This window comes from Prionailurus viverrinus, chromosome B4, assembly GCF_022837055.1.
Source record: "Prionailurus viverrinus isolate Anna chromosome B4, UM_Priviv_1.0, whole genome shotgun sequence".
In the NCBI taxonomy this organism is placed as follows: Eukaryota; Metazoa; Chordata; class Mammalia; order Carnivora; family Felidae; genus Prionailurus; species Prionailurus viverrinus.
This window is the reverse complement of record NC_062567.1, coordinates 128,599,611-128,612,434: the sequence shown is the minus strand read 5'-3', so window position 1 is coordinate 128,612,434 and position 12,824 is coordinate 128,599,611. Positions and strand designations below refer to the sequence as shown.

At 61.2% G+C, this 12,824-nt stretch overlaps 1 protein-coding gene across 4 annotated transcripts in view; it reads right to left on the bottom strand.

Annotated features, from left to right (window-relative positions):
* Positions 1 to 924: 924 nt before the first annotated feature.
* The window catches only part of CYTH4 (cytohesin 4), a 28,362-nt gene continuing 16,462 nt past the window's right edge, over positions 925 to 12,824 (bottom strand). For 3 of the 4 annotated variants that reach the window (XM_047867055.1, XM_047867058.1, XM_047867057.1), the window contains 6 exons: positions 12,072 to 12,220; positions 6,221 to 6,332; positions 4,981 to 5,057; positions 4,503 to 4,574; positions 3,787 to 3,941; positions 925 to 2,569 (listed from right to left, as the gene is read on the bottom strand). In XM_047867055.1, coding sequence (XP_047723011.1) covers positions 2,497 to 2,569; positions 3,787 to 3,941; positions 4,503 to 4,574; positions 4,981 to 5,057; positions 6,221 to 6,332; positions 12,072 to 12,220 — 638 coding nt within the window. In that variant the 3' untranslated portion in view covers positions 925 to 2,496. Of the gene's footprint in view, positions 2,570 to 3,786; positions 3,942 to 4,243; positions 4,317 to 4,502; positions 4,575 to 4,980; positions 5,058 to 6,220; positions 6,333 to 12,071; positions 12,221 to 12,824 lie in introns of those variants that run through there. The other variant, XM_047867056.1, reaches the window with a different exon arrangement.

Sequence of the window (12,824 nt, the reverse complement as noted above, 5' to 3'; positions counted from 1 at the left end):
CTCACTGCAATATCAGGTGTGTGTCCTTTTCCCCGACCAGGCTGCCTACAGAGACTCATGCCCAGCTCCTCTGAGAAGCCTCTCTGCCCAGCCCAGCCCTCCACCGGCCCCTATGCCGCGCCCCCCGCCATCTACACAGCCTAGCCTGTGCCTAGGCTGTCGCTGCCCTTTCCCCCACCAGAACCGAGCTCTTTTTGAAGGCCACAGCCTTATCACCATCATCTTTGGATGCCCGGTCCTGAGTGAGGAGCCTGGTACCTGGGAGGGGCGCGGGCTGCAGGAAGGAACGTATGGAGACACTGATCGGTTCCGCACCTTAAGGTTTTCAAGGGGCAACTCAATGGTGGACTTTCAGGCCGGGGGCTGGGTTCGGGTGTCGGGGGGCGCTTCGGGGCCCTACACCTCCAGACGGGGCTGCCCCGCATCCTAGAATTCAGGATCGCCAGATTGTAAGCCCCCCCCGTGGGCTCGTCCCCCCCAAGTGCGGCTACTGAGCAAATATTGTGGGAATAAATGAAGGTTCCCACGTTCAAGCTCAGGAACACCCCAAGTGACTACTGGTTATCAGCCTGTACTTGCCTCCTTCCAGACACAGGCTTGCTATCTACCTCCCGGGGCCGCCACTCATTGGGTCTTCAGACAGCCCTGCCTTTGGGGGAGTTCTTTTGCCCTTTCCTGGCCCTGGCAGTGGCACCTCAGTTCTGCCCCTGTTCTGAGGGACCTGTGTCACAAATCCCGCCTCTGGGGACATCTGTCCAGGGCGGCAGTCCTCGCGCCCTGAGGATGAGGGTCTGAGGTCCTCTGAGGGCCCACTCTTCTCTGTCTGGCCCTCCTGCCTTCGGCCGGGGAAGGGATGAGAGGGAAGGGCCTGGCTGGGGTCAGAGGCGGCAGACGTGACCACCGAGAGGACAGGCCCCACTCACGGAGTGCGTCGTGAGCTTTATTCTGTCTTCTGCGTGATTCCCAGAACAGCCACTCACGCCCGGAAAATCAACGATGAGAGAGGGGGGCTGAGGACCAGAGAGGGAACTAGGGGGCCAGGGTCACACAGCCAGCGAATGCCGGTGGCGGGAGGGGACCTTGGAGCCCAGGACCCCTGGCCCCCCGCATGGGGCGGCCGAGGTGGCATTCAGCTCCCGGCCTGACCCGGGGTCTGCGGAAGTCCTCGAATGTCCTCCAAGATACCCCCCCCCCCCGCCCCCGCAGGGGCCCGATCCACACCCACTTCAGGAGCATGTCGTTAGCAGGCACTTACACACCTCCAGAGACGAGCATCTCACCACTCACAAGGCAGCTCGTCTATCCCGACTCCATGAAAGGTGGGCGCGCGTCAGTGGGGGCGGGGGCAGGAGAGGTTGCCTCCCCTCCCCTGCGGACTCCACCTTGCTCGGGCTCGCCCGCTCAGGCGGGCGGTAGGGCAGAGAGAGTCCCTCTTATCTCCTGCTTTCCTGCCAGGGACCTTCCCTCCGGGGGCTCCCCCGGGGCCCGTGCGAGGGGGTGAGAAGAGCTTCTGAGAAGGAGCCGGTTTGAGGACTCCTCCTCCAGGCAGCCCTCCTGGTCACCACGGTTCACAAAGCTCTCTCTTCTTGGCTTCTTGTGACTGTACCACCGGCCCTACTTGGATACACCCGCCTGGGATGCTCTCTGCCGCTTTCTTGGGGAGTCCCACCTGCCCCGCCTCCAAAACGGACATCCTCGAGATCGGAGCGCATGCGGCTCTCGGCTTCCTGGTAGCCTTCGGTCCGAGCCCCTCCCGCTCAGTCCGCACGCAGGCACAGACGTCTCGGGCCAGAAGCTCCTTAGGCGGATCCAGTACAATCTGGCCCTTCTGCCGAGGAGTCCGTGAGGAGGAAGGTGGGAGCTTGTGCACGGCTCCGGTCGGCCCCCCGGGGCTGTTGTCATTGCTGGGGGGGGGGCGGTCAGCACAGAGACAGAAGGGGGCGACGTGTTTCTATGCTCCTGGCATCTCCTGTCTGTGGATCTGAGCGGTGTGTGTCTCTCCGGCAGGGACGGCCAAGCCACAGCCGGAGACGGGGGAGGGGCTGGCTGAGAAGCCCCTGAGGAGGAAGAGGCGCTGCCATGGCCAAGGGCAGGGGGCACTCAGGAGTCATACCGCTCCTCCTCCTTCGAGGGCCGACGGCATTTCAAGGACAGGAGATGTTTAACAGAAGCGGAAACTGAGGCCCACGGGGAGGACAGGGTGACGGGTGCTGGGGCTGGTTTTTCTCTTTGGCTGCTTTCCTCGTTCCCTGCTGCAGTGACCTGGGGCGGAGGGCGGGGGCCTTTCGTGGCCGGGGCTGGGGTGCCTCAGTGCCACCTCTGAGCCCTCGGACTTTTCCAGCCACCCCCCCGAGCCCGGCCGCCCCCACTCCTGTTCGCCCAAAGTAATGGGGGCCGGGGGGATGTCCGTGGGCCAGGAAAGCGTGTCCTGGGGGGGGAGGTACGTCTCTAGGTACCACAGGTCGTGGGGTCCCCCGGCACCGCCTCCCAGGAAGCTCAGTGCCTGTTGGCAATCTTCTTCTTCCGAGCAGACACCAGGTCGTAGAAGGGGACACGGGTGATGCTGGCTCTGAAACGAGAGCAGGTGACAAGATGTCAGGGCTGGGCCGGCTCCCCCGGGGGCCTCGGCTCCCGGGGCTTGGAACAGGGCTGTGGGTCTCCCAGGGAGGGGACGGCCAGCCGTGCTGCGGGACAGAGGCCAGATGACCCCAACAAGGGCCAAGCTACGGTGGGTCAGCCGTGCTGGCCTGCCCCGGAGTGCCCCCCGGGGGCAGGGCGGGAGAGGGTGAGGCCGAGAGCTGACCAGCCTTGGGAATTCTGCCCCCAAAGGGCTCTGCACCCCTCTTCGGACCTGCTTGCCGGTCTGGCTCTGCCCCTCGCTGGCTGTGTGGCCGAGTGAGCCCCTCCCCCGTCAGGGCCTCAGGTCCTCATCTGTGAAATGGAGCTAAGAGCCGGTCTGGCCTGGCAGCTTCACAGGACCGCTACCAAGGCTTGAGGGGAAAGACCCCGCCAGTGCCTGGGACACAGCCCCTGGCCGAGTGACCACTCCTGTGTCTTCCTCTGGCTAACGCCACCCAGCCTCACCCGTGTCGCCCCATCGGCTGCCGCCCCTCCCCTGCCTGCCTTCCACCTGTCCCTCCACCGCCCACCTCAAAGTCAGCTCCTACACCATGGGTTTTCTTACCTGGCCACCCCCCTACTCTGTTTACCGGTCTGCGGCTTCCCAGCGCCCCCAGGAGAAGCTAGTCGCCAGGGGGACCAAGGCCTTGCTATCCTGTGCGGCCTGGTCACCTCCTGGTGGGTCCCTGCAGGGCCAGGCCCCTGCACTGCCTGGCACCGGCCACCCCGGGACTCCGGGGTGCTTGTCCAGGCGGGCCACACCCTGACTGGCCCCCCCCGGTCCTTGCTGGGACTGGTCCTTCTGCCTGGGAAGGCCTGCCCTCCGTCTCTACCGGCTCTTTCCAGGGCCCCTTTTGGATCCTGATGCTAACGAGAGCGCCGTTCAAGGGCACTTGCCACGTGCCGGGTGCCGGGCCAAGATCTTTTCGTGCAACAACGCACGGGATCCTCCCACCAGCCCGTGAGGTTGGGGCCTCCCTTCCCTGAGTCCCGGGGCCTGGCACTGTGCCCGCGACGGAGGGGGTGTTCACAGAATAGGGGCGGAAGGGATTTGCCAGCCGGAAACGAGAGGGAGATTCTGGATTTAGCCCCTCGTACAGACAAGGCTCGGAGAGGAGCAGGGGCTTCCGGAAGCGACAGGAACGGCGCCCCCCCCCCCCCCCTTACCGTATGGCCTTGATCCATTGGTCGCGCTCCTCGGCGCTGGAGGCGGAGATTCGATAAGAGTCATGCTTGCCCTCCACCACCTTGCCCTCGCCATCGGTCTTGCAGGCCTTGATCTTCTGGCCGCGGCAGCTGGGGTTGTAAAGCTCCAGGCAGAACTGTGGGGAGGTGGCCGGGTGAGGGCCGGGCGGCGGGGGGGCCGGGCAGGGGTGGGAGGAGAGGGCGGTTGGGCTGGGCTTTCCTGGGGGTCCTTCCAGGACTCGGCATGTGGGGTTCGGACCAGCAGCAGGCCGCACCCGCCCCGGGCCCGCCTCCTGTGCCGGGAGGACGGGCAGGAGCGGTTCTTCCTCACATCGAGAACTGACCATGGGCCAGGACTGACCCAATAAACCCACCATTTCCCCGAAAACCCCCAGTTGGCAGCTGGGGAAACTGAGGCTCAGAAAAGGCACAGACTTACTCAAGGTCACCAGCCAGCGTCAGAGGCAGGCTCTGAGAGACGATGAGACCGTGCCCTTTTGGATGTTACGGACCTGCCCCCAGGATCCACAGTCTCAGGAGGGAGACCGAGGCAACCCTGAGCCCCGCAGAGGGCGCCCTGGAGGGACCAGCCCAGCCGCCCTCTCCCTGCACCCCATTTTAGAAATTCCCCCAGCCGCTCAGGTCTCGGGCGCCCCCTCCCCGCCCCCCCCCCCCCCCCGCCACCCCAGGACACCTACTGGCTTCTTGGGATCGTCCACCTCCTGCACTGAGAGGTTCTCAAGGGGGATGATTCCTCGTGGCTCCTTGTCCTGCAAGTTGAACAGGAGGGAAAGGCCACGGGTTCGGCAAATGGAGCCTTGAGCCCCAGGCCAGGGAGTGAACTTGTGGGGCTCCCTAAACCCAAAGAGGCATGCACCCATCTTCCCAGAGTCTGTCCAGTCCGGGAGAGGGAGGGAGTGGCAGGTGGAGGGGGGGGAGGGGGGGGGCTGGGAGTTCGGCAGCCAGACTATAACCTGGGCCCTGCCTTAGACCTTGGCCTGGCCCCTCCTCCCCTTTGCAACTCAGTGCCTGCCCCCTCCCCCCTCCACCCGTGAAACAGGTTCCGGGGGGGGGGGGCTGGATGATCTCAAAGGGGCCCCCAGCTCTGATAGCTGGACTCTGGGAGGGGGTGGGGAGGGGCTGGGGCAGAGGCAGGCTCGGGAGCCCCCTGCTCACAGTGGTGAACTCGAAATAGTAGAGACAGTTGTCCGTCAGGATGAACCAGCGCCGTTTCCATGTCTTCACGCGGCCCCCTGCAAAAGGCCAAGAGCCAGGTCAGACTTCTCCCTGGGCCACAGACACTTCCTTCCCTGGAAGAGCGGGGCCTTGAGTGCATTCCTCTGTTCCCTCCCCTCCAGCCTCCCAGCCCCTCGCCCACCACACTTTCCCCCAGACCCGTCACTTTCTCACCCCCAAACCATAGTGGCTCCAGTCACCCCCCCCCCCCCCCCAGCTTGCCCTGAGCCGCTCGCCCGTGACACGATCCCGGGAACAGTGGCTGGACGTTCCCCGTGCTTTTTGGCCACCCTTCCCCCCCTCAGTTCATCGCTTGGCCTGCTCGCCGCCTGGCACCGTGCTAAGCATTTCATCTTTCATTTGCCAGGCAACGTTCTAGATGTGTTGAGAACATATTTGCTAATCCACCCCTAGAACGACCTATGAGGGGAGGCCCATCATTATCCCCATTTTACAGATGAGGAGACCAAGGCGAAGCTGTCAGCTCAAGGTCCTGCAGCCGAGCTGAGATTCGAACCCGGTGTCCTCGCTCCCGACCCCAAGGGCTTGGCCATTCTGCTGCGCGGTGAACCCGCCCAGTGACTGTGATCCCCATTTCACGGCTGTGGAAGCTGAGGCTGAGGGAACCTGACCGCCGGCACACGCGTGGAGGAGCTGGGATTTGTAACTGAGAGCCTCCTTGGGGCTGAGGACAGCCAGCGGGACGAGAAAGGACCAAGTGGTGCACCCACCCACGGCTCCTCTCTGCAGGCGGAAGGGCCTCCCTGCCCCTAGTCATGTCAAAGGGAAGCTCCCCTGAGCCACATCCTGCCCACTCCCTCCCACATCCTTCAGGGACACCCAACCCTCTGCCCACCCAAAGCTGCCACTTTGTTGGCTGTGTGGCCTCAGACGGGTACCCTCACCTCTCTGGGCTGGGCTTCCTCAGAAGCCCTCCAGGAAGACAGACCTGCCGCTGAAGGGTCTATGGACCTGTCGGCCTCTCATCCCCCCTTCCTGCTGGTCCTTCCCCTCCCCCACTGTCCCCTTCACTCCCAGGACACACGGAGGGAGGGCTGGGGCAGGCAGCCCACCGCCCTGGGGGTCACGGGACCTGGGGTTGCCCGACTCCACCCCCGAGGCCGTATGTCAACGTGCGGGTGTCACGCGTGTGCCCTGGGTGCCCGAGTGCGCGCCTCACCCAGTTTGAGCAGCCAGCCCTCGCGGTCGGGGTTGAAGAAGGTATGAGTGAGGTCATTGCCATCATCCTCGGGGATGGAGAAGGGCTCGCTCTTGATGCTGTCGAAGAGGTTCTGTGTCCGGAGAAGGGAGGGAGAGACCCGGCTGTGAGGTCCATCCTGCTCCAGGGTTTGGGCCCCTGCCTGGCCCGTGTGGCCTCGAGACCCTCCCCGCTTCCCCCAGGCCGCTGGTGCGAACCCCACCCGCACGTCAGGCCTCCCCTCTGTAGGTGGAACAGAGCCGGCGAGGACCGTGTGGCGGCCCCGCCCACGGCCCTTGCCTAAGGCAGGTTGGCAACCCCTTACTGACCAGGTGGCGTGGGTGATGGTCCTCACGCCCCACCCCGACCCCCCCCCCAACCTTTGCTGGAATTCTAGCCAGCAGCATTTCAGTAAGAGCACTGGCTTTGGTGGAAGGCTGTCTGGGTTAAAATCTCAGCTTGGATTGATGGCTGTGTGACCCTGGGCATGTTCCTTAACCTCTCTGAGTTGCCGGGCCTCATCCGCAAAAATGGCGAGAGAGATGCTAACTCCCAGTAAATGGACTGCGCAGGGCTCAGAGCTCCCCCCACCCCCCCCACCCTAAGTCCAGGGGAAGGGGAAGGGGGAGTATAGCCCCTGCCTTCACCCAGCCACCCAGAGCTGCTCTTATGGGTCAGATGAGGGAGTCAGGGACTCCATCCTGAAGGTGGGGGATACAAGGACCCTCAGCTGGGACCTGTACGCCCGCACACATGTTCACCTGTGTGAACACACACATACGCACCCAGATATATACAGATACCCGCTAGGGCACAGCGGCCAGGGTCAGGGCCGTCTTGGGCAACATCCACGAGGGGAGGGGGCTCCCCTTTTGCTTAGTTGCAGTGACAGAGACTTCCAGGTGTACCCTGGGTAGGGGGACACAGAGGAGCCACCGGGGAGTTAGGGATTGACCGCCAATGTCGAGAGGCCTGGCCCAAGGAGAGACTCAAGGCGGGATGCCAAACTCGGCTCTCACGGGCAGAGACCTGTTCTGGGTGGGCGGTGACCACGGGGGTGAGGGTTCTCAGAACACAGATTACAATCATCTCCATGCAGGACCTTCTAGCAGTTAGAGCTGCTGAAATACGGATGGAGCGGCCTTGTGTGGTAATGAGTCCCCCGTCACTGGAGGTATGCAAGCCAGGGCTGCGACCTCGCTGTGGCTGAGCCGTGGAGGCCCACAGTGGGTCGTCCCTGCATGTGCTGAAACCCCTGCCGTGGGCCACTGTGTTCCAGGATCAGCCATCCCATATTCCCAAGTGTTGGGGAAAACATTCTAAACCGTTTCTGCTGATTAAAACCAGACCCAATGCTGGATCTCCATCTCAAAGATGATGAAGTCATTTCCTTCTGTCACATTTCTAGACACTGCCGTCCAGAAGGCTTCCTTGAGCTTTTCAAATGAAACGTTTCCCCAGTCCTCTTGGCTTCCCCCGAAGTTTTAGAATCTAGAATTGTGTCTGCTGGGTTTTAAAGGTCTTTTCTGACCTGACAGCTCAAGGGGCGGGGCGTGGGGCGTTACAACCCCACGGGCAGCAGGTTTTCCTGGGTTTGGGGGAGATGTCTTCTGACTGACTCCAGGGTCCCTGGCTCGGCCTGGCTGTGGCCGGGTGGGTGTGGGAAAGAGCAGGGACCCACTTTCTCTTTTTTGGAGCCCCTCCACCCCTAGCACAGCTGGGAAGCCCTGTTGTCCCTCCTGCCCGGGCTCAGCGGGGCCCCCTGAGAATTCCCAAGGGGTGTTGACTGATTGAACAAAGGCCAGCGGCAGAAAGACCCTGTCAGCAAAGCTGTCAGCACACACAAGCATTTGGGAGGTCCAGGAGGCAGGCAGGGAGGCGGGTGGCCCCCACCCCCGCCCCCCTCCGTGATGCCCACAAGGGGGCCCCTGGAAGCTTCTGTGGGTGGCATATCAGCTTGCACATGCTGCCCCCATAAAGGAAACCGCTCAGCTCGCCCACATTTCCTGTACCTTGTAAACAACCAGCCCTCCCCCTTAAGTAGACACCCCTGCGCCCGAGCTGGTGACCACCGAACCTGGCTGGGTGGACGTGATTAGAAGGACAACGGCCACCTTCCAGTGGTTTTGCTGGTCTTGCGTCCGTCCCTCTCCACCCCTGTTTTCCTCTGGGGACCCACGTGCCCATACACTTTCTGTCCAGGCTGTCGGGAGGGGTTGACGCCCACTGCCCCCACCGCCCCAGGCTCCAGGAGGGAGGAAGCGACTCCCCTCTGGCCAATCAGAACACTTCCTCCTGCTGGCCACAGTGACTGGGTCAGGGAGGACACGTGACCCATGCCAGCCAATAAGACTTCGCTCTGGGACTTTAGTTTTAACTGCTGAGTGAGAATGAGCCCCGCCGAAGCCGCCTGGGCCATCTCTGCTGCAATTTGAAGAGAGCCTTTTTAAGAGGGTAGCTGACGGGGGGGAGAAGGTTGGTGAGAGATGGACAGACCAGTCCTGACCTCACTAAGCACCTGGATCTAGCTGAACCTGAAGCCGACATTTCTGAAGCCAAATCAATCCCGGATCTTTTCTATCACATGAGTTGAGAGATTCCTTTAGCCGGGAAGCAACTGGTCCGTCCCCAAATCCGGCTTTCTGGTCTCTGCAGAAGGAAGGACCCTGGAGCCAGACAGACATGGGTTCAAATCCGGTCTCCTCACAAACTAGGAGACCCTTGGCCAGCTACCTCTCTTGGGTGTCAGATTCCTTTGCTACAAAGTGGGAATGGCACCCACTGCTTAAGGCCGTCAGGAGACCTTACTGAGAACACATAGAGTGGCGAGGATTGGGCCCGGTAGATGGTCACTTCTGATGGAGATGTTTGGACAAGGACCCACGAGGTCCAGGCCTACCCACAGCAGAAGATACCCTGAACTGGGAGACTATTCCCCTGCCTGAGCCTCAGTTTCTCCACCTGTAACACTGGAGAGCTGGAGGCTAGCGAGCACCCCTTCTTGGCCTCTCTCCTTCCCCTCCTCCACCTGAGCTCCCGCTCGGGGCAGCTTTCTCTGGAAGTGAGTGGTTCCCTTCTCGGCATTTCTTGGATGTCTGCCAAGTGCCAGGAGCTTGGAGTGCATTAACTCTGCTTCTCGGGAGAACAACCTGGGTCGGCAGCAGCATCTGCCCACTTTGCAGATGAAGAAACTGAGGCTCACCGGCCAGGTCACACAGCCATAGGGCAGAGCTGGGATTTGATCTCCTATCCCGAGTCCACACCGTGTACCTTTGCTCTGAGTCTCTCGGGCATTGTCCCCCATTCCTATCAGGATGGCCAGGACAAGACGGGCTCAACCCGCCCGTCCCCGGCCTCCCGCGGTGCACCTCTCCAAAGCCTTGTCCGGCTGCGCACCCTCGTGGTCTGTGTGCCCTCGCTTCAGGTCTGTGTTAATTTAATTTCACAGACTGGGTCACTTAAAAGCGTGACGTGACGGTGTCCTCAGCAGGGCCCAAGCTCCAGTACCGTCGTGGGGGATCCTTCCTCAAAGTGGTAAACTTTGAATATCTGAAAGGTGCTTAAAGCTGAGCTCTTGCTTTACATACGGGGAAGAGGAGGCCCAGAGAGAAGGCAAATGCACCCCCCCCCCCAATCCACACAGCACCCTCAACTTCTGCCCTAAAAGCCCCGAACAGCAAGGACCAAGGCCCTCCTGGCTCTCGCCCCGGGAAGCTTCTGGATTAGTCAGCCACTCTAACTACACAGGCACTTTGCTAAATACCTTACATGTCTACACTAATCCTATGAGCTGGTTGCTCAGAGAGGTCAAGCGGCTTCTCAAACGTCACACAACCAGAGAGTGGGGGAGTCAGGACTTGGATGTGGCTGTGACTCTAACACTCTGTTCCCCCCCCCCCCCCAGCCCCCCTCACCTCCACCCCTCCTCTGTGCCTGCCTCTCTTGGCTGCCAAGGAGGATAATAAACCCTTCCCCAACCTCCCAGGCAGAGTGTAAGCTAAATTGGCATAATAGACCCCTAAAGCCCTAAGAGAAGAAAGTTACAAGCTTTATGCAAATGTAGCGCATTGTTATTAACAAAAGGCTTGAGTTGGGGGGGGGGGAATACTTAAGGAGCGAGGTGCTGTGCTGGGCTCACTGGGGGCTCCGCAGTAGCGGGGGGCTGCCTGGGAGATCGGGGAGCGGGTGCCTGCGTGTCATTAACTCATCACCTGCCAGACAAGGCGTGCTCAGCTTCCTGCCGCAATGAGATGAGTTACCGATTTCCAACCGCATTTCACATTCCGGGCATTCTACTAAGTGGTGGGTTTTTTTTTTTTTAAATTATGGTTAATTATTCTTAATAGTGACATAAACCACCATTTAGAGCCTGTGCTGCATACCTGGCATGGGCTATGCCCTTTACGTTTTTATAAATTGCTACTCACAGCAGCTCTGTGACGCAGGCGTCATTATCCCTGTTCTCCTGGTTGAGAGAATGGTGGCTTGGAGAGGGTGAGTCATTCCCCAAGGTCACCGGCAGGCAAACGGGAGATGGGAATCGACTCGAGCTCCAACCAGCTCGCGGAGCCCTCATTCTGTGTCGCGGCTGTCCCTTTCCTCGCGATAAACTTTCTCCTCTGGGGACCGAGGAGGGTGGTGGGCTAAGGGCGTGGCAGTTCTCGAACACGGAGGGGCACCAGGGTCCTTCCAGACCCAGGCTTCCCTCCAGACTTCTGCGGCTGGAGGTCTGCAGGGTGCTGAGCTGGGAGGGTGGGGTTCACACCCTTTCCTCCCCTCCTGCCAGCCTCTCACAGGGAGGTGACTGAGGCTTTATTGAGCTCTGGGGCATCTTGAGTCCTGGAAATGAACTGCCAATTCATTTTTGCTGCACCAGGCTCTGAATCCCACTCCCGTGTTTACAAAACTGTTCCTAGCTCCGTGTTACCCACAGCAAACAGGTTGTCGTGCAAAGCCTTGGATGCTCTGACCCCACCCAGCCACTCTGGACATTTCTGCCTTTCCCAGCTAGGCCGGGCTTGGGTTGTGGCTGCTTCCCCTTTGTGCAATGTCCTTTCTCTGCTCCCCTCCGCGAAAACTCCTATTCAACCGTCAAGGCCCAGTTCAAAAGTCATCTCCCCTGTGAAGTCTTCCAAGATGGCACCCTTCCTTCCCCTGCCCCCAGGAGACTGACAGGAGTGTCCTCTGTGTTTCTGTGGCTATGTTCCCACAGTTAGGACGGCACGAATCACACAGGGCTACAATTCACTTATGTATCGTCTTCCCACCAGACCCTGAACTTGGCCTGGCAGGGCCTGTGGTTGACGCATCCGTGGGTGCCCCATGCCGAGCACAGGGCCCGGTGCCATACGGCAGGAATGGGGGGCTGCTTGATGGAGAGACGGGAGGCCTGGGTTCTGCTTGGCTCTCAAGTTGCCTTGCGGAAGACCTCGGTTTCCTCCTCTCTGAAGGAGGGAAGGGTCTTAGCGGAGTCTGAGGATTTTCAGCTCTGACACGCTGAGAGTCTAAGAATCTGGGATTCCAGGCAATACGCCTGAGTTGCGCGAGGCACCCTTGCTGGAAGGTGCGAATGATGGGTGCCCAGAATCCTCCAAACGATGAAGTCTGGGGGGGATCTCCTGGGTGGTCTCTCTCAGACATCGCCCTTAAGATGGGGATCACTCAGGAATGCCCATCTCACGACAGCCACCAACCTGGGGGGGGGTCCCTCCCAGCAGAGAATCCCCCTGCAGAGGTCTGTCTCAGAGGGCCCCCCCCCCCGGGGCTGTCCACCTAAGGAAGAACCCCTCCCAGATGCCTGGGGACCAGGTGGGTCGGGCCGTGCCCCTCTTACCCGCAGCTGCTCCTCAGGCAGGTCACCGCCGCCATTGATGCCACGGTTCATGGACACAAAGCGCTCGAAGGGTGGCCTGTCCCGGACATTGGGGTTGTGGAGGCTGGTGTTGAGCATGATGATGGAGAAGGACAGGACGTAGCAGGTATCTGCGAGATGGGACAGGGGTCACAGGCCTGGCGCTGGTCACTCTCGCCTCCTCTACCCCGACCCCTTCGAGGGGCCCATCATCACCCGTCTCAGTCCCCGAAGGTCCAGCTGTCCTGGCTTGGCATTCGAGGCCCCGCCCCCTCCCCACTCTTCTGGCCTCCCCGCTCCCTTTAGCTGCCTTCCCACCTCTGCACTTCTGCTCCCGCTGGGCCCCCTGCCTTTCCCCTTCCCTTTGCTGCGTACTTCAATCCTCATCTCTTAGCTCCAGCTCCAGCCTCTCCCGCACCCCTTCCAGCCTCCCGGCCCACTCTGTTCCCTGCCTCCGCGGAACACCTATTGTTGGCCGCACTGTTCAGGGCTTAGTCACGTTCTGCTCGGCGATCTTGTTGGCATTGCGGGGCTCCTGGCGGCCCGAGTTCCTGTTCTGTTATTCAGACTTTCATGGGCTTGGGGGAGAGGCTGGGCTGGGCACTGGGGAGGGAGGTGATGCTCCTCTGGGGCGTTTTTGGGCCCCGGGTTCCAGAGTCAGGGAAGTCCGGCTGTGCGTCCCTGGCTGGTCTGGTGGACCTTGGGAAGGCACCTGACCTCCTGGAGCCTCAGCTC